Consider the following 25616-nt stretch of genomic DNA (forward strand, 5'->3'; position numbering starts at 1 on the left):
AAACTTACAGGTAAGAAACCAGTTTAATTTGTTACAGATACTGGTGCCTTTCAAGCACCATTACTGTTATATCGATTTTGGACTGGGTCTCTCTATCTCAAGCGATTTCTTGATCTTTCATAAATCAATTTGCATAATCCCGAGATTTCTATAAATCTACATAAATTTATTCTAAGTTGGTTGGCTGTTTTTTTGGTTGTTTTTGGACTCTATTCTCCGACCAGTCTATGAAACATCAAAAGTTTCAGCACGATTTGTACTTTTACCAAAACTTTGTGCATTTTCTCGTGTATAGATTATGGTTTTCAGTCTTTACTGTTTTCAGATGATCTATTGAATCAGCTTACTGATTATCAGACTGTTATACCAACCTTAGTTGATGAAGAGGGTCACTTTGTCAGCTATAATGTGGGACAGGACAATGTTATACGATCGAGAAGTCGGAGAAGCGCAGTGTATTCCAACAATGTCGATGGTAATTCAAGCAAATCGAGGGTTTTTTACAAATTATCGGCATATGGAAAAGAATTCAATTTTAACCTGACTTTGAATACTCAGTTGTTATCTAAGAATTTTGTGGTAGAAAATTGGAGTAAAAAGGGCGTAGAAAAAATGCCCAACATCCACGATTGTTATTATGTTGGATATAGTTCCGGTCCTTATAAATCTAGAGCTGCTATTAGTAATTGTATGGGTTTGGTACGTATTCACTTTAACTAACGTTTCATAATCTAAAATATTTGTGTCGCTTTGACCGTTTCCATAAGTATTTTTGGTAAAATGTAAAACCCTATTAAGAAAACCCAAATAGGACAATATCTCTACGATTTTATTTTTCATTGGAAACGTTTAGAAAGCAAATATTCAATATATGACGAATGCAAAGTTCTCAGAGTGTGATATGTGCCAAAATGAAAATTACAAAAGATAAAATAGAGTATGAATATCAATATTGGAATATGAGTTCGCAGTTAACACTTGTTCTTATCGATAAATCATGTAACGAATATAGTCCGAACAAATCGTCTAATTTCTCTCTCAAGTGTATATATGATTATATCGACATCAAATGCCAGGTGAACGATTCGGACCATTTCGAGATGAAAGTTATAAATCTATCAGCTGTTTAAGTTTGTCTGCTCACCAACATCTGATTTCTGCTAATTTCAATCAGACGTGATAAGTAAACACCAGATTTAATTCAGAAATCCAATTCGTTACAGTCTAATGCCTGTGGTACTATATTTCATAAACCATTTACGTAGATGATAAGTTATATAACATAAATAATTATCACTTATAGCCCGAAACCCGTACTATGGCTTCCACGAAAGTATATGAAGTTTTATCTGGATGAAACGAAATGTTCTCAATGAAAATTAAAGATTAGAATAATTCTCAGTCAGTTAAAGGGGGACCTCTATTTACAGCATGGTGTTTTTAGTACTGAAGAAGAAGATTATTTTGTTGAACCACTATGGAATACTACTAATAAAGTAGAAGATGAAGGTTACCCTCACATCGTCTATTCTAGATCGTCTTTAAAACTTAAAGATAGATTCCTTCACTGTGGTGTTAAAGGTACGCACTATTTTGACGTTTTGGGGAGAAAAATTACAACTAACCAACTCAAAAAGTAAATTTAGAGAGTCCTTTTAAAGTCAATTTTTTCAGATCCAGTTATTCGATGCATTTGACAGCTCTCTGCCGTTTCCTTAAAGCTGAAATTGTTGCATAGCACTGATGGGCTTTTCATGGCGAGCTCACAAATCTTATGACGATAAGAATAAAATAACAATTGAATGAATCTAATTTCAGATTACAAGTTTAAAAAATGGCAACGTCTCAAAAATAAAGGACCTCGTATATTTAATGAAGTATTGAAACCAAGAAACAATAAACGTTATCACTATACCTATAAAGATAAGAGTAAAAAGAAAAGAAGAAAACCAAGGTCTGTGAGTAGAAACAGGAATGTGGAAATGTTGGTTGTAGCAGATAAAAGAATGGTTGATTATCATAAAAAGAAAGAAATAGCACCATATGTTTTAACAGTAATGAACATTGTAAGAACAATTTACCATTCACCCATTATTCACAACGATAGTTTATTTATATAAACCAAATTATCTTTAACTTCTAATATCCTTTCCTTTTTATAACATCTTAACCAGTTCATTATCATCGCTTGTAACATAAATTGCTTTTTCCTTTGATGTTTTTAAAGACATAATTTGCTTAAAATGTGTGTTCGAGGAAAAGCATGGCCGTTTATCAGCAATTTGTTGTTGTACAATACTTGGATAACTTAACATGAAAGCCAAATAGAATCTTATAGGAGTAGGTGGAGCTTAGGTATGCTACAACCAGTTCATTTTTTATTGCATGGCTGAAGCTCTTCCTCGGATTTGTTCGTTTAAATGTGTTAACTCGTAAAGAACCGTGGTATATATTTTACTTAAAGATGTATGGCAACGTTTGTTAGATTATGAAAATTTATACCACAAAATAATCATTATAGAAATATATTCTGTATATTTTGAGGTCAGGTTGCTAAATTATTCCACGATCCAAGTATAGGAAATTCCATCAATATCATAATAACAAGACTAGTTTTACTCTCAGAAGATCAGGTACGGTATATTCCCTTTAATGTTTATCGATAGCAAGGATTCACGTGCATTTGAAGCACTGACGTAATGGAATCACTATTCAGCCTGAACCATATCGTCTTTAAATTTGAGATCCTCACCAAAAATTGAAGCTATACAAGGATGAAGGGCACTGGAACAACTAAGCTGAGGTGAATTGTTTTGATGATTTGCACCCCTTTCTAATGATAATGATCGTGCTTTCTAATAATCAAAAGAATGCATAAAAAAAATTGTACTTCATTTATGTTTTCTTTAAGTCTGGATTAGAAATAAGTCATCATGCTGATAGATCGTTAGATAGTTTTTGTAAATGGCAGCAGACTATCAATGGACCAGATGATAAAGACGGTGTTGATAGTAATGGAATAGCACACCATGATAATGCTATATTAATAACCAGGTAAACATGCTAATTCACAATTAAATAGTCATTTTATAATGGTATAATGTTGAAAAAAATTGAGCGTAAACTATTCATAACACAAAGCAAAAGACTTCTATTTATATTTGTATATTTTGTTCCTGTTTTATTGAATTATTTCCATTTTTTGTAGATTTGATATATGTACTTATAAAAATAAACCATGTGGAACACTTGGTAAGAATTATATTTTAACATTATTTTTTCGATAACAGTTCCTATTGATAACTTCATAAAGACTACCCAATGGCCCAAAAACAGAACATTTTGAAGTCGCTTTCCAAACATAAAGTTTAACAAATTGTTTATGTATTTCTAGGATTAGCACCAGTAGCAGGAATGTGTGAAGAAGATAGAAGTTGTAGCATCAATGAAGATATTGGATTGGCCTCGGCCTTTACAATAGCTCATGAAATTGGTCACAAGTACGTTTTTAAATTTTTGAATTCAATGTTATTGTCTGTCGTCAAGTTCGCAAAATATTTTGAAACTGACTAATCTTTGGCATTCAATGCTGTATTTACCACAGAGTTGATAATGCTAATAATGTATTTAATTTTCATAGTTTTGGAATGCATCATGATGGAGCAGGTAATCCTTGTGGTACCCCTGGACACGAAAGTGCACGAATAATGGCTGCTCAACTTACTAAAGACACTAAGCCGTTTCTATGGTCAAGCTGCAGCAAGGAATACATCACCAGCTTCCTAGAGTAAGTATAAAAGTGATGTTCTATTAAAGTGTCTACGGGAAACCAGGACTAGGAATTGGATTATGCCCCGTGAACTTCGGTGCGATTATGACACAATGAAGTGTCGTTTTTATTATGAGAAAAACTAAAGCTGAAATTATATGTGGAATATCGTTCTCTTTGCAGCTCTGGTAGAGGACATTGTCTTAAAAATACTCCACCACAGAGAGAATTTGATTTCCCAGATCAGCTGGCTGGTGAACGACATGGTGCTAATGAACAATGTAAACTTCAGTTTGGGGAAAGTTCGAGGGCTTGTAACATGAAAGTAAGTGACCCCATTTGTCACTCAAAGGACTCTGATGAAAATACTACAAGAACTTAAAATGGCAATAAACATACAGCATGAAATAGTAAACGGATAAGAGTCGCATCAGCAAACGATTTACCTGTAATACATATACCTGTACAATTTTTGCATTTGTAGAATGTTTGCGCTGAGTTGTCGTGTATCGATAAGAAAAGAGAATGTGTAACTAACAGTATACCGGCAGCTGAAGGAACCCAATGTCCTCTTACAAGCAGAAAGAACGGGGTATGTATAAGCAGTTGAAGACGTTTGAGATTTTTTATTGATGTGATGTTTCACAAGGCTTTCACTTGTTAGGAACACAGATTTACATATCAGTTATACTTGGACTCATTAATCCACATTTCCAGGTGACAATCAATCTACACAACCTGTCTTCAAATTTTACATTATCAGATCACAATTTCGGATCTTGATATTAAAACCGGTTTCTCTCAATTGAATGAAATGGTCTTCCGACATTTTAAACGTGTAAGATTTCAAGCAAATTGATCTGAAAAGGATTTTGAAGTAGGTTTTGATTGTGCTATTCCATGAATATTTTTCTTTTGGTCTGAAATTTGTGCTTTGAAATTACTGATATAATTGACGTAATGTTTCCTGATGCCATATTCGGTATATTTTAGTGGTGTTATCGAGGAACATGTAGATCCAAATATTTCACACCAAAACCAGTGGATGGTAATTGGGGTGGTTGGTCTGAATGGGGAGGTTGTTCTAGAACTTGTGGTGGTGGAGTGTCAGCTAGTCACAGGAACTGTAGTAATCCACCGTGAGTATAGTAACTTTTTTTTGCAACTCCATACTGCACTATATAGGTATAAACCCTAAACTTACATTAAAATCGCTTTTTGTGCCAAATGTTAGACTACTGTTAATATTGTATGGAGTAAAGAATTGTAAATATCTGAATATTTCAGAGCTCGTCATGGTGGTAAATATTGTACTGGTGAGAGGAAGAGATATCGATCATGTCAAATAAAGGTACATATCTTATATAATTATATATAATAAATTGTGTCACTTGATGACATTTAAATACCGAAACAATAATGGAAGAAGAACTTTCCTTGAGGACACCCTTGATCTGGTCTGTACGGTCCGACCGGTTTCTTGAAACTCTTAAGGGCAATGCAGCTAAGATATTAGGGTTAAATATCATTAAAGATCAATCGAAAAGTAATATTTCAGCCTATGTTTTGGTTGCGTTGTTAGTTTCAGTAAATTATCCAGGCTTATATCAATTTCAGCCATGTCCCCAAGATTCAGTTGATTTTCGAGTGGTGCAGTGTCATAATTCAGACAATGAGACGTTTAGAGGAAGACATTATACATGGAAACCCTATACAGGAGGTAATAATACGGAATAACATCATAAAAATTATGCCGTTATCTTCAAATACAGCGTTAATCGAACATCAAAGTAGTTGCCAAAAGACAAAGTTTAGGTCAGATATGGAAAATATTTCACAACAACTGACGTTTGGATGAAACGAAATAAGTGTAATTGTATTACAGATTCAAATGCAAGATTAAATAAAAGTTTCAGATAAGTAATATTTTAGGACCTAATGTGATATTTTGTGAACACTAGATCACCATTGTATTATGGGTACACATATTGCAAATTATGGTAGTGATGATGTGTCAATATTGAATGTAAACTTACAAATGTTTATGTTTCCCTCAATTAATGTAATGATTGCATTACAACAGTGTAATCTTATTAAAGCCCAATTTATTTTTTGCAGTACAGGTGAAGCCTTGTGCCCTAATTTGTATGGCCGAAGGTTACAATTTTTACACTGAGAGAAATCCCAAAGTCTTAGATGGTACAAAATGTTATCCGGATAAATTAGATGTTTGTATCAGTGGAGACTGCCACGTAAGTTTGTTATACCTTTTTGGAGAAAGTGATCATACGTTTATTCCATTTTATTCATCTTTCAAATTCTCGTCCACGACTTTTTTTTTACTACTTTTAAAATAACCTTTGAAACTATAAGCTTATACTATTTTATGTTTATCTCAATAGAAAGTGGGATGTGATGGATATTTAGGATCAACCTTAAGGGAAGATAAATGTCGTGTTTGTGGTGGTGATGGTACAACATGTAAAACTATATCAGGATTATTTACTAAACCATTACCAAAAGGGTGTAAGTAGGCTACAATCATTTTTATTTCCAAGGAACAGAAACTCGGCATGATCCACTACGATGCTTGTCTGCTTTGCTGAACTTTGAAGGACGACTTAAAGGTTATCAGATATCCATATTCAATGTCCAATTCAAAATAAAAACTGGTAAAACCATCTTTGAATTCCACTTATCACATAATTTATATTTCAGCATACCATGAAATAGTGAAAATTCCAATTGGTGCAATGAATGTAAAAATAGAAGAAGCCACGTTCTCACAAAACTACCTCGGTAAGTCCGTTTTGAACGTTCACTGCATTTGAGATATAAGCAGTTATCATGAAGACCAATATATTATTATGCAAGAAATTTATTTTGGAAAAAGCCTTTCATTGTCCAAATACACCAGGCACTTATTCATGTGTATATTGTAGCATTGAAGAATGAAGGAGAAAGATACTATATAAATGGAGATTGGACTATTGACTGGCCTCGAAAATTCCAGTTAGCTGGAACCGTATTTCATTATGAAAGGCAAGACAGTCAACCCGAGTTATTAGAAGCTGTTGGTCCCACAAGAGAAGCGCTAGTTGTAATGGTAAGAATGAGTTTTCACCAACATTCAGTATCAGGTATTTGGGGGTTCGGAAACCGTAGGAACGACTACAGTTAATATAATTGCCGATTCGGTCTTCTACCACTTCAAGGATAATATATAGATTCGTTATTCTCGCTAGATAAAGGAGGAACAAAATTGCTATAATTATATACAAATTTTGTTTCGAGGTATTTTATGATGAAAATCACGTTTTCTCACTCACCTTTATTATTTACAGATGTTACTTCAAGAAGAAAATAAAGGAGTGAAATATGAATATAATTTAGCATTCAATAAAACCCACACAAATCATGATATATCATTATATACCTGGGATCATTCACCTTGGTCCAAATGTTCCAAAACATGTGCCAAGGGTAAGTAGTAAACTTTCAAAATTCATCTCACAGACATGATAAATGCTAGCAATGCAAATAACAGTCTGCGACAAAGAAAATTTAGAAAACCTCTTTACAGTCCCTTTAATCGACCGAAAACAAAGAGAGTCATCCATGTACTCAAATGTAATATCCTTATCTTTTCAGGTTTACACATATCAAAACCACAATGTGTTCACAAAAGCAATTCTAATATAGTCCCTGATAAGTATTGCCGTCCTCAACCACGACCCAGTGATCATAGAAAAGTTTGTAATCCCCAACCATGCCCTCCCTCGTAAGTAAGAACGCATTTTGATATTGACTGAAAAAGTGGCCAGTGGTTCATCACAGATAGATTTATTATTTTCAGAAAACGCGAGCTTTGTCTGAGCGTTATTACTGATAGTGTCGATATCTTGACGCCATCGGCTTATGGAATGTAAGGGTAAAGTAATTGCAGAACGCTGGATTGTAATTCTTAAAAGCGTTACGGACAGTTGAAATCGGACTTTTTCAGGCACAGACAAAAAAAACGAGCTTATATCAATGTTTTCCATTAAACAGATGGACGTTCAGCGGTTGGGGTGATTGCAGTCAATCCTGTGGTGGTGGTATACAGACTAGAACTGTTGTATGTGACAGTACAGTCGGAGATGGAGAACCTAAAGAAGTGGTTGATGATTCTAAATGTCTTGAAGAAAAACCATCAGTTGAAAGAACTTGCGGTAAAGTGGAATGTCCGTCAGTCTGGTTTACAGATGAATGGTCTGTGGTAAGAGCTTTTTGGTATTTCAAAATATAATTTTACTTCTGTGAAGCTAGGAAAAGAGCGTCCGCACCAATGTTCCAAAACAGACTACGGTCTTGGGATAATAAGCCCAACGTGATGTATTATGCTAAGTGTTATGCATCTTATAAAATATATAACTAAGCTTGCCTTGAAAATCCAAGTTTTTCATTCCACTGCCATGTTCTTTTAGTGTAGTCCAAGTTGTGGGGTTGGAGAGAAGAAGAGAAGAGCTTTCTGTATGACCAGTGATGGTAAAACATACCTGAAAGAAAATAAATGTGGCGTCAAAAATAAACCAATTACCAGAAAGATTTGTATTAATAAAGATTGTTCACCTCCAAAGTGGGTAAAGGGTGAATGGGGAAAGGTAGGAGTCTTATAGCTAACATAAATTGCTAAACATTGTTACGATCGGTGGTCGTAAGCAAACATTTCAAAATGGCATTATTTTTAGCACGCTAGCACAATAACGTTCTCGTGGGTAATTATAATTATGTAGTTACACATCCAATATTTGCCCACCAAAATGATCGTTTGTGTATGGCAAAACTTTCTCGCTAACAAGAAGTCGATGTTCTTCTGAAAGCGTGACCAGATAATCTGGAATCATTTACAGTTGGGGCAGATCTCTGGTTATGATATAATACTATCAATTATTCCAGTGTTCTGCAGAATGTGGAAGAGGTCATCAGAGGAGAAATGTCCAATGTCACGCATCAAATGGTGATGTGAGTAAGAATTGTGACAGACGATTAAAACCCGTAACAGTTCGTACCTGTGAGAGGAAATGTGACAAAAAGGCAGAGAATGAAGGTAGGTTTTTAACAATAACGTATAGTTAATGGAACTTTTACTCATGTTATTCATCGTGTCTTCCTTAATATTTGTTCTCGGCTGTGTTTCTGGATGCCATTTGTTCTAAAGATTGTTTTTAGAAACCAGAGCAGGAATCATTGCACAAATTATGCTACGCAAATATCTAAGAAATATTAATATTCAGAGTTTCTCTACAGTTTAGGTTTTTGCATTCAAAAGAAATATTGTTATATTTTCAGAATGTGTTGATAAATACAAAGTTGCATACTGCCCGTTAGTTTTAAAATTTAGATTCTGTAACAGAGAGTATTTCCAGAAAATGTGTTGTTTAACCTGTTTAAAACATGCAGCTAAACGTGGATAACCAACCATGTGTTTATTGAAGTGGAAGCCAATAAAAGATGTATCCTAGAAAGAACTCATAATATAGCTACCTCCTTCACATCATGATTTGCTTGTTAGATAAAAAAAAAACCCCAGAATTACTCATTATTGTCTAGTGATATCCTGTTGTGCCTTTACTTCACCACATATACAATGTAGGTGTTATCTGCCGGTACCTCTATTATTTGATTGTTGACGAACAGGACATCAGATAATCATTCTATCAAGTGACATGGATAGAAGAATCTGAGATCTATGAGCTGGAGAAGAGAATATATAGCTAACTTTATATATTAAGCAAAAGAATCAAAAGCTTTGGAATTATTGATCAATATATTTCGATCTAAGACCCTTCATACAAAATTATTTCTTATTAATTTATCATATTGAGAATAGTTCAGATATAAATGGTTATATTTGTAAATTTATTAGGATTGTTTGATATAGAAAACAGAGGGACACGGTACAAATTAAAACATTTATATAACTGATTAATTAAATATTTCAATGTTGATTAATTAACCTGTAAAAAGTACATTGAGGGCATTATCAAACTTTAGGGTTGAATAACAGGTATCAGAAACAATAAATTGTGTTCAAATTTCTTATGTGCCAATTTAAAGTGGATATTTTGGAGAAATGGACATAAAGTTAATATTGAAATTTTTTGAAATGCCATTTTTTTTTTTTTTAGAAAAACTAACGACCAAATAACGCATAAAAAAAAGCATAACCTTCTCTACACACATTATGAAAAAACAAATGTAACTTCACATTGAAAAAAAGATAGCTTGCCAGGCAAGGTAACATACGCCGACTGGCAGCTGTCAGAAATGATTAAACAGTCTTTAGTGACTACAGGGTTGCACAATATAGCTAATAGAGTGAAACGTCAAGTCAGACACGATATTTCGGTGAAAAATTATCCGATCATCACGAAAATCAATAGGGATCATCTTCATAATGACATTGACATACAAAATAAAAATCAAAAGAATCTGTAAAAAATTGTAGCCTGTAGAGTGAGCACGAGTTGCACAATATAGCTAATAGAGAAAAACGTCAAGTCAGACACGATATTTCTGTGAAAAATTATCCGATCATCACGAAAATCAATAGGGATCATCTTCATAATGACATTGACATACAAAATAAAAATCAAAAGAATCCATAAAGAACTGTAGCCTGTAGAGTGAGCACGAGCCAAATGTGAACGGATGGATGGACGGACGGACCGACGGGGTGATTACAATATATGCCCATCTTACGTGTGGGCGTATAAAAAATGTAACTTCACATTGAAAAAACAAATGCACTTGAAGCATGATATTTTGGTCATATTTTAACCAAATCACTTAATGCTTCAAGTGCCTACAAAATAATATGAAATATCTAGCATTGAAATAAAAGCAGATCTTTGGTTGAGAAAAAAAAACCAAAAAAAATTGTGACTTTAAATTGCATCACAGAAATAACAAAAAAGTGAATACTATCTATGACAAGTATATAATGTATAAAGTATAAATAAACTAAACAAAAATAACAACAAACTAAACATGTAGATCAAGTTAATATATGTATAATTAAATAATATATAACATCTAAAAAATGATTTGTGGTTAATTGGAAGCAAAAAATATCAAAAATTAAAATGATTTACAGAACAAATTGTATGTTCTGAAGCAAAACAATTTTCACTAACAATACAAATGGTACTACATTTCAATATGAGCAAAAAATTCAATGTTCAAATATATACATGTATCAAATTAAAAATTATGGCACTAGAATAAAGGAAGCCTAATAGAATTTTTTATGGGGTGGGCTCATAATCAAGATTCAAGAACAATAACTCCTTAAATCAAATTATGTGATAGCAGATTAGATTCATTAACATAAAGAAATAATGGCTCAATAGTCTAAAACTACATCCAAAGATTTACTTATAAATTTAAAAATAATCAATACAATTCAGAATAAGGCAAAATGTGAAAGAATTTTTTTCACTGGAGCCTCAGACTTATTACTAATAATGTAGGTATAGGTATAAGTGTAATATATAGGTATAATATATTGGTATAGCTCAATATATATTTAACCAATTTCCTGTATAAGAATATATAATTTCACATAATATATAGAACCTGGTTAAGATGATATTTGATGCTGAATAAAAAGATAGCTATTGGCATCATCTCATGTCTACCTCATCAATTTTGTTGGCATTAGTAGACTTCTGCTATTCAATTTTGGAAAAGGCATATTCACATAGAAACAACTCAATCTAATAATAGAATAACTAAGCTCAAGCTAAAATTATACTAATAAGAAGTTAAATCTTTTTGAGATTCAAATTTATTTTGGCACCAGGACAATTGAATTTAAATTCAATCCAAAAAATATTTTCATTGGTGCTAATTCCTCTGCTTCAAGCATAGAGTGGAACTTTATTTGTTTACTAACAACAGATCCAGAAAACATTTAAGATTGCATAACAGAAATGTAGCAAGCTGCCAAATTTTCAAAAAATGTATGTTTTCAATGATAAATTTTCACTTATTAATATAATGTCATACCATTTACAATTATAATAACTGAAGGCTGAATAAAATAGTATGTATTGTGTTGCTCAATCTTTGTGGGTTATCCAACCGATAAAAAAAAATTAAATAACTTGACGGTGCTACCCATGAAATATCATATATAGTAATACCAATCTTGTAGAATAGAATATAAATCCACATAGTGTACATAAGTTAAAAACCGACATAAAAAAATGAAAAAATATATATAATGTACATCGTGTTATGTAATTAGTATGTTTTAGGGTCTCTTAATGAACACAGCCCTATTAAAGATTAATTAAAGGTATTGCAAACAATAGTTAATAACAATCTATTATAAAACAAGTAACAAATATAGTGCCAAATTTATAAAATAAACATTTTCTTAAATTTAAAAATGAGATTATATTCTTTTTTATAAAATGTGAACAATACAGTTAAAATTCATGGAAACTGCAAAAGTCTAAACATATATTTTAATATGCAAATAAGAGAGGATTTATTTCCGAACAACTTTGTTAGGAAATAAAAGCTTTTTCAATTACCATTAATTAAAAAAGACTGAGAAAAGGTGCATTTTTTATGAATTTGGCCCCAAGGAGTTCTAATAAATATGAACTATCACGTATTTCACAATCAAAAAGGCACTGTTTACTCTACTTCTTCTTCTGGAGGGGGAGGGGCAGATGGTGTGTGTCCCCAGTTGTAGTAGGTATATTGAGGTGCAAAGTCCATATTTCCTTTGGTGTAGTCATCATCATTCTGTTCCTTGATATTAACTTTACCAAAAACACAATCAGCATAGGATGGTGGTGCTAAACAAAACAAATATGTACATATGCTGTATTTTATCTTACAGCCATGGTCCAACACTCTGTGTTAAAGCACCAAATTTAGAAAAATTGCTCTATATGCTGCTTATTACATGACCTCCAATTCAAATAGTTTTATTCTTCAGAAACAACAACATTCTGAGTGAAAAATTCTCATAAAACAGAAGATAGTATGTTTAAACCTCTTATCATCACTTTTCCCCTGAACAAATTTTTAAAAGTCCACTATACAGCAATGATATATTATGATAAGTAACTTACGTCCTATAGGAGCTGGATTTACAGGATCTGAAGGTGTTGCCCCACCATAAGCAGGTACAGGAGGGTAGGTTTGAGGAGGAGGTATTGGAGGAAACTGCTGCACAATATGTTGTAGTGGTATTGTACCAATAATGATTTCAAAAGGTATACACAGATCAAACGCTGGTCCAGAAGGATCTACCTTCAACTACAAAATAACAGAAGAGTCAGATTTTAATAATATTTTTTGGCATTTCATTTCCAAGCATATTCACATTCACACTAGACTGAAGCAGAATTTCAAATAGATTTCAGCTCTTTGTGTTACATACCTAAAAATATCTGAAAATCAATTGACGAAAACCATATGGTGCTGATAAAATCCTTTTAAAATATTTAGCTTTGGAACTGTGGGTGAACTTTGCCGCATAGAATTTCAGGTGTTAAAGCAAAGTAAAGTAAGCAATCTTATTGAACATGTTTGTCTGTTTTAAATATACTTACCTCCAGATAATAATGTATATCTATAATACGACAACCAGTGAGAAAGGAGGGAGGAACAGGAGGTATAATTAGTCGTTCACCACTCCAAATATCATTTTCACCTTGTTTAAATTCTCCATGTTTAATCTTTGCTAAACTTCTACTCTGAGTCTTTGTTTTACATCTGGCATGGTATTTTGTTACCTAAAAATAATTGATACCAAAAGTAACTTCAGAATAGCTCTTATCTTCAGATATTAAGGGCTACAAAATGATATTTGGAATTGAGCCCTTGCGATACCTGATACCATTCTTTGTATTCAGTCATATGACTGTCAATTTTGATTTTAATATCAAGGGTCAAAATCCTCAAAATGTTTTTCTGAACATGCAATTCAGTATTGAAATAAAGAATGTATCATTTCTCAATTTTCAATGAGTCAACATCTGTCACCATTGTCAAGGGATAGATTTTGATGATCTATTTGTAGCCATAAGATCAGGAGATGTACAGTAGCAAGTGTTATGATGTTCAAGCTTTTATAGATTCTTCAGATATTCTTCTTTACATGTTCTTTGTATATCAAGCTTCAATAAACACATGTCAAATATTAAGACATTCACTTTAATAACATACCATTTTAAAATTGACAGATGAACCATTGACCTTTCGATTAGATGAGTTGTTGATTTCAACATTTAAGGTGATTGCTTCCCCTGGAACATAACCACCTCTGTCTATTCTAAATACAGCAGATATTGGTCCAGATTTACAACACCAACAACATAGAGTCTTCTCATCATGACCTTGTCTAGGTTCCTGAAATATTTACACATAAATATATCTTAAGCTTACAGTGCTTGCTAAAACTGTGTAAACAATTAGATGAACAAAAGTTATAGCTTGGTGATACATGCTGAGATTTATCTACTGGCTATGGAAATTGCATAGAATTATACATCACATGGCTACACAAAGACATCTTTAAATTGTCCTTTGACAAGATTGTGTCATAGTTGCAAATACTGTTCGTGCCAAAAAGACTTGAAGCTGTTGGTCTCCCAGTTACTTATGCTATAAAAGATTTGATACTTACAGATGCCGTTGGTTCTCTGTTTAAATCTAGAAGACAGATGACAGTAAAAGCTGTTTTAGTTGTATGATCAAATTTCCAAGGCTGGTCAATTGTTGACTTCAACCAGTAACGTACATATCCATATTGACCCTCAAAAGAAGATGGTAGGTTTCCAGGCAGTTGAAATTGAAATGGGTAGGTATTTATACCAGCAGGCAACATGGCAGAATCGTTTCCCATCTTGGGCCCTGAAGAAAAATCATATACATGTAGTGACAAAGACAAAATTTAACAATTTTACAATCAACAGTGTAAATTAACAATACCACAGATCAATAGTAAGCACAGGCTTTTCTTTAATATAATGCCGTAGACTTTTACTTTTGCATGTATCAAACAAAAAAAGATTACAGAGTAATGTCTTTCTCTCTAATGGCTCTTAGCTGTATCAAATGATTTAGTGCTATAAGACTTTATTTTGATGGATTTTAGATATGAAATCGAAGCTTTGCAAGCTCATGTCAATTTATCCCTTCAGATCTAAGCTCATCTCATAAAAGACAAATAGGAGAGAATAACAGCCTCACATTGTCCAGATAGTAGAACTTCTTGATTGAAGTATTCTTCCTCAGCCCTATAATGAACAGTTTCTGTTCGCCTGTTGTTACCAGATCCCCTGTGAACCCTTTCAGACCAATGAACAAATGCTCTGCCATAAAACGACAGGCGGATTCCTAAAAAAACAAGAAAAGGTAAAGAAACTTTAAAGGGACAGGTAGGATATTTTTTCACTAATCATACTTTAGTCTGAGAAACAGGAATTTTTTTAAGCTATAATCAGTTATAGCCCATCTTAGAAATTTGAGCCTTCAAATCCACATGTGTCAAGAATTATCTGCGATTGAATGTTAAAATAACAACTTGTCGAGTTAAGATACTCTATGATAGAAAAGACATATATGGGAAAAGTGAGTAAAATTCCTAGGTTGAAGTATATATCAACCCCCCAATATGGTGCACCAGTCCCTTTAAGAACCAGTAAATTCTGACACATGCAAAAAAAATGTTTATCATCATTATGTTTATAGAATCTTGTTCACGTCAATCAATTCACAAAACTTGTACATTAGTCCATACCTTTTTTACTGGCTCCGACAGATGACTACAATGGTCAAGACCATGGTCAAGACCATGGTCAAGACCGTGGGCAAGGATCAAGATTTGGAATCTAGTTTTAATAGAAAATATATCTGCTGACACCAATTGTCTTCTGGAAATTCATACATTTCATTCAGAAAAAAAATGTCAAGGTCAATATCAGAAACATGTCAATGAAAAATAATTATTGAATGTGGTAAATAGTCACTGCCGTCAGAGATCAAGCTTACCTCTAACCTTCTTAGGTTCGCTGAGTTCAACAGTGACGCGACCCTGAACAATCTGTCCGGCATAGAACACTGGACTTGGGGCATCTATATTTATCTCAAATCTGGTTAGTTTTCCCATTTCAAAACTTTTGGACAGTAAGATTGTCAAATCTTTAGCTGGAAGCTAGATACGGAAGTCAATTGAACACCATTTTCCACTGTGTAAAGTCAAAATGTGGAGTGACAGATGGGGATAAAAAAAAAACGAAAAGAAGCATTATTGTTAATGCAATACATTTAGTTTGCAATATTTGAAGCTGCTCAAAAATCAATAAAACTATATAAATCTAGAATTCTGATATAAAGTTTATTTTGATGAAAAGAGTAGGTAATATCCTGTGATGATGTATTATGATGCATTCGTTAAGTCCGGTAAAGCCTTGGCCTAATCAGAGATAATGGAAACTCCACTGAAATCAAATATCGTTATCTAAACTGCATGGGTGGCTTTATTAAGTTCCTTAAGATACTATCTGCACACTCCAGAATACCTTTAAACTATTAGGACCAGAGTTCTTTGATTAAGACATTAAATACATGTAACGAATACAGCAATATTGCAAACCGGAAGAAGGGAAATCTTGGGGACGCCCAGATATTAATTTTAGGAATCAATAAGCGAGGGTTATAAACAAAACGTTGTTAAGCATCTTTTACTTGGGAAAAAACCTACTAAAAGCGCAAAATGGGAGACATACAGAAAAAGATTGAAGACCATATTAGTTCTAAGAAAGTGTTTATCATTTCGAAATCATATTGCCCTTTTTGTACTAAGGCCAAGAAAATATTTGAGGAAAAGTACTTGAAAACTGGAATATTATCATCCGATGATTATATGGTTTTAGATATTGAAAATGATCCGAATTGTGATAAAATTCAAGAATTTATGTCAAAATTGACAGGTGCTCGCTCTGTAAGTTTTTTTTGCATTCATTTTAATCATGAATTTTTCAGTTTTAAAAATGTTTTTCCTATCCAAAACATCAATCGTTTTCAAGAAGTGTAGCCTATTTATTCAAATGTAAATTATCAATCCTTTTACCTGAAATCAGAGAGACAAATATGACAAACAATTGAAAATGTTATTTTGAATATTAGTGATATGGCTGAAAAAATTTGATTCTGTTATCACTATCACTGTGGTAGGAAAGTGAGTTGCCTGTGACAAATGAAAGAATAATTTTGTTTTATTTTGTAGGTTCCTAGAGTATTTATCAATGGTAAATGTATTGGTGGAGGCGATGAAACTGCTCAACTTGAAAGTCAGGGCAAATTAAAAGCTCTGTTACAATAATAATCATGTAACATGGATTACCACTGAAGAATGGAAGCTCGAAAAGAATTTTTAAAACATTGATATTTGGTTTTATATAAATTTAAATGATATTGAAATAAAGAAAATTGATATTAAAAAGCTGTATATCAAGTTCTATTTATTTGATTCTAATATCATTTATACATTCCGTAAAATTTTGATAATTTTATTACGGTATATGATTAAAATTTGATTTCATCTGTTGTTGATTTTATTATAAAAATTGACTTGGATTCCATGGGCTAATGAGGAAACAATTAGGAAACTAGGGAATACAAATCATTTTACTTTGGTGTGATATAAGAAAGTACATGTTCTGTTTTTAGATTTGGATGCATAATGTGTTGAGTGCAAGTGTTATGAATTGTGCAAACCAAAACATAATAATATAATAATAAACTTTTCATTTTACATGTTTTAGAAATTAGGTCCATGCCCCTGTGACATGACCCTGTCTAACATTCAATACAATGAATAAGAAAAAATCTACACAATATATCGATATACATTTTGTTTAAAAATACAAAAGTACCTGTATTAGATGGGCAGATTGTGTTGCTGGGATCAAGTAAATTACCACACAAAAGGCTATTTCAATAATGTATAATATATACAGGAAACTATGAAATCAAATCAAACAAATAAGAAAACCACCATTGGTGCATCACGCCCCCGTCAACCCCCGCAACGACCAACCCACACATCCAAAACAACAACTATAGAAAACAGAACAACATGCTCACAAACCACAAAAGCCGACATCCACGGCCCAAAAAAACCAGCGACAAAAAAAACACAAGACAAAAACACGCCGGACGACAAAGAACACAATTATAGCTCATGGACCAAGTTTCTCATATCCCACCCTCCCACCTACTGCACTGCAGCGCCCCACATTCCAGCATGTCATCTCCCATCCACTACTATTTCATCACCAATCCCAACGAGCCACAGACGCCAGTCTCCACCACAAATACACCTGCTGATGATAGTGTTGAAGATGAAATAAAAAGTATTTCTTCCACAGGATAGCTGCTTGTGGAAGTGAATGCGTTTTTTATGCCGTCAATTACATTTCTTTCCAAATGAATAAGTGATGAAGCCCAAGATAAAAGATAATGCATAATTGAATTCAATGGGCGAGGCCATATTCCAGCATGGTGGGGACAATTTGTGATTCATAGACACCTTTCATTTGCAGGTGTTCTGTTCTGAAACATTGTTACAATTATACGGAGTACATTGAAACAATACTTTGCACTTTGCATCATAAATGTCCCAAAATTTGGTTGAAAATTTCTCTCTGCAAAAACAAATTTGAAGCTGTGATAATGATGTGCCTGTTTTAAATTTTAACTTTGAATAGTATGAATAACACACATTAAACCACAGAAATCATTTTGATATTCCAAAACTATCCACACAATATTAAAGGGACAGATTTCGCCATTTTCGGGGGTTGGGTCTTAAATAATTATATCTAACTAGTCTTTAGAACTAGGAATTTCACTTTCTATATTGGCCAATATCTTTATGACAGAGTCTCGAGAAATGACGAGATAATTCTGGACACACATGGATTTGAAGGCTCAAATGTCGACGATGAGCTGTGAGCACTATTACTATTGTCATTTAGTTTCGGACTAAATACACTACGATTCCTTCAAAATTTATCGGTTGGTTTTCTTACTACTTCCGGTAGGCCAAGTTACTCGCCATTACAAACCTATTTCGTCTTGAACCTAGAGCTGACTTGCAGTTCCGTCGCTTTTCATAATGTTTGGTAGATTAACGAAAACGGCTTTAGGCACCCACACCTACGCGTAAGTTTTTCTTATAATAACATAACTGAATTAACATACGGCGTAGAGGTGAATAAAACTTGACCTTGGTGGATGATAGTTTCGATCACCTAAAATAGTACTAGCCTTAGACTAGAGAGGCCTAGTTAGTTAGTAGTTATACCCATACTGGATTATTATGAGCTTAGTTTCCTGCTGTCAACTTGCAGGTCTGGTTCAATAGGTTGGATGCTTGTTCACTTACCTGAAGGTCTTGAGTTCATTCCCTGCATAGGACAAGGACGAGACATACCTTCAAATTATTGAATGGTCCTATATAAGCCTACTGTGTACTTAAAAAGATCCCTTGGCAACTCTTGGTCTACAATGAGCATAGAATTGAAATTTTTCTCTCATTTCACCAATATTCAAAATATAATTTTCTACTATATAGTCAATATACTCATGCAATTTGTCTAAGAACGTATTTATTTCTTCTTTGTATTATTTTACAGACTGATACCTGCTGGAATTTATGGTAGTTGTTTAGGATTAATGGGCCTGTATTTTTTAGATTTTCAACCAGTACTAAGATTTGTTCCCATTTACAATAGAAAATTTAAAGTTGATGAAGATGAAAAACAAGGTGAGTGTTAATTGATGAACACCCTTAAAGATGGTTTGCTTATTTTTCTTGTTCAAATCATTCTCATGTTTGATAAATCATAGTTATCTGTCAAAAGTAGCTGATTATGAGTTGATTTTTTACTTTTGAGACAAACTAGTTTTTTTTCCCAATTATTAGAACACCTCTACTTTTGATTGATATAAGTATTAGTATTAGCTATCCAAAATATCGAATGAAGTAAGTGCACCTATCTGAAAATTTGATTTATTGCTTCTATGATAAGTAAACAAATTTACAAAGTCCACACAGGTATGGTGAATCTTCTGAAATTTGTTCTCTCTTAATAAAGATTTAATATCTATTTCAGATTAATAGGATTTTTGTTTATGTTTGACAACAAATCTGGAGTACAAGATGAATGTGAGAAAGTGAATAATGGCGTTATTGATTAGGATTATTTATTAAACATATTGATCTGTATTGATGAAGAATAAATACCGGTTCAATTTGTTATTTTTTTTTTTTTTTCAACATGAAAAACATATGTACAAGAGGCCCTGAAACTTATCAATTTGTCCTGGTATATCAAGTATATTATGTTACAGGAAAAAAAGAGACATACAAACCAACTCTACAGTGCAAAATACGCTGTTTGATTTCTAGTCAAACAGTCAAAGTTCAAAGAAGTATTTACTCTACAAATTGTTCAAGTCCACAGATAAAATTCTATATTTTTTTTTTAAAGGTACAAAAGAAAGACACACAATTGCTAACTATTTATGGAACAAAAAACATTACAGGATAATGATATTAACCCTTCACTTCCATATTGATTTGTTTCTAAACTAAAGTCATACTTTTGAACCATGAAAAGATCAAAAACCTGCTTCATTTAAGAGAAACTCACAAAAAATGTGTAGGCCTACACTCATCGTATCACAAATACAAGTTTTGACATGGTCTTATTAACCCCGAGGAAGTATGATGAATGGGGGCATGGTTTGGACACTATGGCCTACATCATTTCTATAGATCAGCCCAACCCAGTTTGATGTCCCAACTACAATTACTGTGTTAGCTCTTCACGAGTGAGATCTTGTGCCGAGCACAAATCATGTAGATACTGTCATCTTGTCACGCAATGGATAAAAACTACAATCAACTGTGATTTATGTAAATGAATCCGTTTCACACACAAAATGAGTTCTATCAGTAGTTACCACTGCCTCTGGACAAAGAAAACATCTTCACTTTGCAGACGATGGCTTGTACATATGGGTACTGTCCCTTTTTTGTTAATGATATCTGTTACGGATCCTTATGAGCAGTGTCATTGACATTATTCGTATTGTGTTCTTCACCACTTTGTAATTTGGCTTTTTCCAGTAAGTGTTTTCTCTCTTCGAAGTAAGGTATCCAGGTATACATGCCACACGCAACACCTATTACGCTAACAAATACAATGTCCATAATGGTAAATCGTTTTCGAATGCGAAATTTCATCGCTGGCTGGAAGTTATAACGTTGCACAGTCACACTATTAGATTCTTGTGTGGTTTGTTTCACCTTTAATTACTTCAAACCTTATTAACCGGATGTGTATAAGTATGCTAAACCAAACGATAAATTTTCAAACAACATTAGTCCGAACATGTCCTATTTTTTTTTATCCCCCTAGATGCCAGATTGTTTAAACTGTTGTATAAAAGCTAGAGGGTTAGGGTGTGCGTGGAAAAGGTAAAGAGCAGGGTGGGGTGGTGAGAGGGGTTCAAGAATCCCAAATGGTGCCACTCCATATGGCGATAAGTGGCAGCCAAAATGGAAAATCGCTTTAGATCGCCAATTTTCCTCGAAGATAGCTTTTCGGGGTGGATGAGCCAATTCCTAACATTCAAGTACCGTGAATCTAATATGGTGGACCTGGTTTCCTAAGTAGCTCTATACAGCAGAGTCCATGTATGAAACTAAATTTATTTGATAGTTTCATGTTGCTACAAAAAGACAACAGACTATAATGCATTTCCAAAGCATTTTATTTTCAAATTTCAACACTTATGGTGTACGATTTAGTCAATCGAAACTTGAATTATCAACGAATCAATCAAACAAATAAATAAATAAATAAATACATTAGAGCATGTAATTTATTTGTGGTCTTGACACTATAGATTGTGTGTTTGATGTATTCATCACGTGTTAGAGATAGGCACGTGCGCTCGTGAAAGGAGTTCAGTGAAGTTTGGAAAGGTGAACATACTTCTGGTTTGAAACCTATCTGGGAGAGGGGTTGTCTTCTGTGATATGTAATTTGATTATAATATACCATTAGAGAACGTCAGTAAAGCAGGTAATTGATCTGAAGAAATAATAGATTTATTTGCGTTAGACAACGTTGTCGATATTAGATTTATTTTCTGGCCACCTTGGACAAAAGGAAAAAAAAACTATTTTCATGTTGCAAATATCTACTCTCTGTCACATTATCTAAAATTTAATTTGGCCTATTACTTTGAATTCTTTCAAACATTTTAATTTTCAGTAAGAAGCCAGCATGAACAAATATGGTTCTTTTCTTCTGCTTTTATTTTGCCATTATTTTGGTAAGTAGAATAGATGATTGCTTATGTCTGCTTTTGTACATTTTCATGTATACACTTACATGCTCACGAAAAGAGTAACTTTAAAATTGGTCGTAAATATTTATTTGTGCGATAGGGCACCAAAACATTGTTGTTATGCCTACAGATTGGACAAAGCGAAAAGGAAACAATAATGGTCACACAGAGCAGTATTAATTGTCCATTTTAAATATATTCCCACGGAACCAGTTATACCCAGTTTTTTAGGAACTTTGTACATGGTTTTTATTGCAGACTTTACATCTGGGAACTATTATGGAGTTGATCCTCTACAACTTGGTTTAGAACCCCTTTCTCAAAGTACAGGCTTGTTATATATCATAGAAGGTATTGCATTACCAGCTGGACGAATTACTGAATTTAAGGTATTTTTATGCATCCAAATGATATAATTGCAAATTTTGTTTCTTGTTCTACAAACTGTCTTTCAATTTTTGGTGTAGAACATCCACAATTCTATAATGTGTCCCAAATTGGAACAAAGATGCTAGTGGTTGCATTTACCTTACCTGGCAAGGCTGTAGCACAATCACAGTAAAAAGTAGACAAAAGGGGATTCAAGGTGAAAACAGAAACCCAAAATTACTAAAGGTTTTTTTACAACAATTAAACCACATAAACGTGCTTATGTTTATGAATATACAACACATATTCCATTCTTTATCAGGTGTTTTATGATACTAGAAATGGCAGGCCATCTACATTCCGATTACAAATTTATCGATCTGAACCTTCGAATCAACAATATGAATTTACTCTGATAGGTGAAAAACGTGTCGAATCTCGTGATGTACCAAGTAACATACAGTCGGAGAGAACGGTAAGTCTGCAAGAAAGGGAAAAAGATCGTCACTCGAAAATCTTACATTGATTGCCTTTTCTCATTATTCTAATATACAAACAATACTGCTGCGGATGTTGCAATCTTCTTAGAGAATTGTCAAGAGTTTCTTGTACTCGTTGGTGAGAATAATCCTTTGCATTCTCATCATATAAAAAACTGTACCCTTTAGTATTAACCATAAGATCTGATAAGAGGGTGCAGGCATGCTTGGCAATCTATTTTCACTTGTAGTTGAAGGTAAGTATTAAATCTAATGTAAAGCCAAGTTGCTGCAATTGATATTCATTTCTGGCCAGAGTTAGTGTTGTAACAAAGCAAACTTAATAACCATATTTTCATTTTCTAAGATATGCATTGAAATTTTAAACACTGTATTGTTAACTAGACTCTTAATTATCTGTTAATCGATTTCAGTTACACGAGCGATAGAAATGGTTTATTACAAATAGCTCTGATTGTTTTTTAGATACCACTCAGAAGTGATGAATATATTAATACTCAAAATGGTGACATACTTGGTATCCTGAGTGAAGATAATGACATGAGTATCACTTACCAATTAGATTCCAGAAACGAGAAACGTGTTAGGTTTACCAGATTAAATTCCTATCCTCAAGTAAACGATAGAGTGCAGTTCAATCAGATCATCCAACCTGAATTATTCGCCATAGCAGTATTTATTGAAGAAAGTAGGTATTTTGTAGTTATCCCTATTCTAAACTGATTGACTTTGTCCGTTAGGCTACACAACGAGATGTTGGAATCATTAATTTTATAACTTTCTTCATGCACTTCGGGATTGTAAAGAGATTTTCTAAATTTTTATGACACGTTTCAGACAATTCAGACATCTACGGTTCCTGCGATTCCACTAAAACTAAGTGTTTGATGACATCACTAATCGCGAAAGGCCTTATGTAAGAAAGTTGTGATTTTGCTGTGTCCCTGATACACAGAATAATTTTAGAAAACCTCTTTACGATCTCTCAGATTATGATAAATGAAAAGAGACACGATAAAGAATCTGATAAATCTATATTTTTTAGACTTTCAGCCACAAACTAACCCTCCGACTACTAGAGTAACCACCCAAAGACCTACCATAAGACCTGCACAACCAGCGATAGCTGGGGCTACTGGATTGAGAGGACCTATTGGAGAGAAAGGTGATCGCGGTGAACAAGGTTTGAAAGGTTCAAGAGGATTTACCGGAGATAAGGTTTGTATACAGAAATTGATAGATTTTAGAATTAGAACATTGATGCAAAATGTCAATAAAAAAATAACTTTTTTTTATAGGGCAACAGTGGAGAAAAGGGTCGTAAAGGCGAGAGAGGAAACGCAGGACGAGATGGACAGAGAGGTGACCGTGGTGATAATGGACTTGAAGGGGCTGCAGGTCCAGTTGGGGTGCAGGGAAATGCAGGTCAAACAGGCCCAAGGGGATTCAAAGGAGACACTGGAACGAAAGGAGATCGGTAAGGAATAAAGATGTACGCATGTAAAATGTTGACATATACGCTTAAATAAAGGATTTGTCGACGTGAAATAGATGTTCGTGTCTGCACCATCAAATGGTGTGAATCTGCAGTTCCACTATTCACCTTATCAGGATCTTTACTTGTAATTTGAACAGGAGTTTTATAATTTTCAGGGGTCAGATAGGCGATAAAGGTAGTCAGGGCGATGTTGGTTCAAGAGGTCAGGATGGTATAAAGGGACAGAAGGGTAATATAGGTTCACGAGGAGATAGAGGTGACCGTGGTCATACCGGACCATACGGTGCTACTGGTGCCATGGGCTCTAAAGGTAGTCGTGGTGAAATGGGCCCACAGGGTTTTACTGGTGTAACTGGACCTTCTGGTCTGACGGGACCTGTTGGACCTGTAGGTTCAGCTTTCCAGGGTAAGTCTCCTTTTGGGTGTCAATTATTTTACTAAATGGACACAAACAAAATATGCATTGATTTGTAGAAAATTCCCATAGCTTTTTGACATTTACTGTTTTGTTCTACAACCTGTAGAATCCTGTAAGATTAAGCGCGCCATGAAATCCCATACCAACAACTGCATGTTATTCTTATGGTTATAGATCGTGATGAATGCCAGACTTCAGGATGTTCAGGTGGTTGTGTCAATACTTTGGGTAGCTATTATTGTACATGTAGTGCTGGGTATGAACTAAGGACATCTGATAATAAAACCTGCATGGGTGAGTGTAATAAATCGTAACAAAAAAATCTCAACGAAATTGGTTGAAACACTTATGTCTCTTGAGATATGGACCAAACTGTTGAATACAAGGTAGCATTTTATTTAGAATAGCACTTCCTTAATTTAGCTGTGTACAATAAGCTTGATTTGTTGCATTGTGATCCTTATACTTTATGATGAATATTGACTTTCTGCATTTGACCCCAACATAGAGATCCGGTTCTAATCCCAACCGGCCCCTCGAATTTGAATTGATCCTTCTTGTTGAATGTTTTCATATGAGGTTTTGACGAATAACTGCAATTAGTCACATTATCACTCGGAATGG

At 33.7% G+C, this 25616-nt stretch overlaps 5 protein-coding genes across 5 annotated transcripts; 3 read left to right on the top strand and 2 right to left on the bottom strand.

Annotated features, from left to right (window-relative positions):
* Positions 1–324: 324 nt before the first annotated feature.
* On the top strand, positions 325–9225 carry LOTGIDRAFT_126429 (hypothetical protein; the record flags this gene model as incomplete). The annotated part of the gene is made up of 23 exons (XM_009062736.1): positions 325–699; positions 1431–1581; positions 1879–2066; positions 2550–2633; positions 2912–3054; positions 3209–3252; positions 3395–3500; positions 3641–3787; positions 3953–4094; positions 4254–4361; positions 4763–4908; positions 5057–5120; positions 5387–5489; positions 5888–6021; positions 6172–6295; positions 6488–6568; positions 6712–6875; positions 7114–7252; positions 7421–7550; positions 7820–8027; positions 8236–8412; positions 8708–8858; positions 9101–9225. Coding segments are annotated over 23 exons (3234 nt in total), but the record flags the coding sequence as incomplete, so codon positions are not given.
* Positions 9226–12460: 3235 nt separating this feature from the next.
* LOTGIDRAFT_165704 (hypothetical protein) lies at positions 12461–14681 on the bottom strand (the record flags this gene model as incomplete). Its single annotated transcript, XM_009062737.1, has 5 exons — positions 12461–12624; positions 12904–13090; positions 13387–13569; positions 14003–14185; positions 14463–14681. 5 exons carry the CDS (start codon positions 14679–14681, stop codon positions 12461–12463), a joined length of 936 nt encoding a protein of 311 aa, XP_009060985.1.
* Positions 14682–14987: 306 nt separating this feature from the next.
* LOTGIDRAFT_165705 (hypothetical protein) lies at positions 14988–15947 on the bottom strand (the record flags this gene model as incomplete). The annotated part of the gene is made up of 2 exons (XM_009062738.1): positions 14988–15175; positions 15830–15947. The coding sequence occupies 2 exons, from the start codon at positions 15945–15947 to the stop codon at positions 14988–14990; spliced, it is 306 nt and encodes a 101-aa protein (XP_009060986.1).
* A 509-nt stretch (positions 15948–16456) lies between these two features.
* LOTGIDRAFT_234601 (hypothetical protein) lies at positions 16457–22123 on the top strand. Its single transcript, XM_009062739.1, has 3 exons — positions 16457–16781; positions 17067–17379; positions 22101–22123. Exons 1-2 carry the CDS (start codon positions 16554–16556, stop codon positions 17160–17162), a joined length of 324 nt encoding a protein of 107 aa, XP_009060987.1. The 5' UTR covers positions 16457–16553; the 3' UTR covers positions 17163–17379; positions 22101–22123.
* A 2081-nt stretch (positions 22124–24204) lies between these two features.
* On the top strand, positions 24205–24967 carry LOTGIDRAFT_94379 (hypothetical protein; the record flags this gene model as incomplete). Its single annotated transcript, XM_009062740.1, has 3 exons — positions 24205–24294; positions 24393–24553; positions 24712–24967. Coding segments are annotated over 3 exons (507 nt in total), but the record flags the coding sequence as incomplete, so codon positions are not given.
* Between the last annotated feature and the right edge of the window lie 649 nt (positions 24968–25616).

This window comes from Lottia gigantea, assembly GCF_000327385.1.
Source record: "Lottia gigantea unplaced genomic scaffold LOTGIsca_53, whole genome shotgun sequence".
Taxonomy (NCBI): domain Eukaryota; kingdom Metazoa; phylum Mollusca; class Gastropoda; family Lottiidae; genus Lottia; species Lottia gigantea.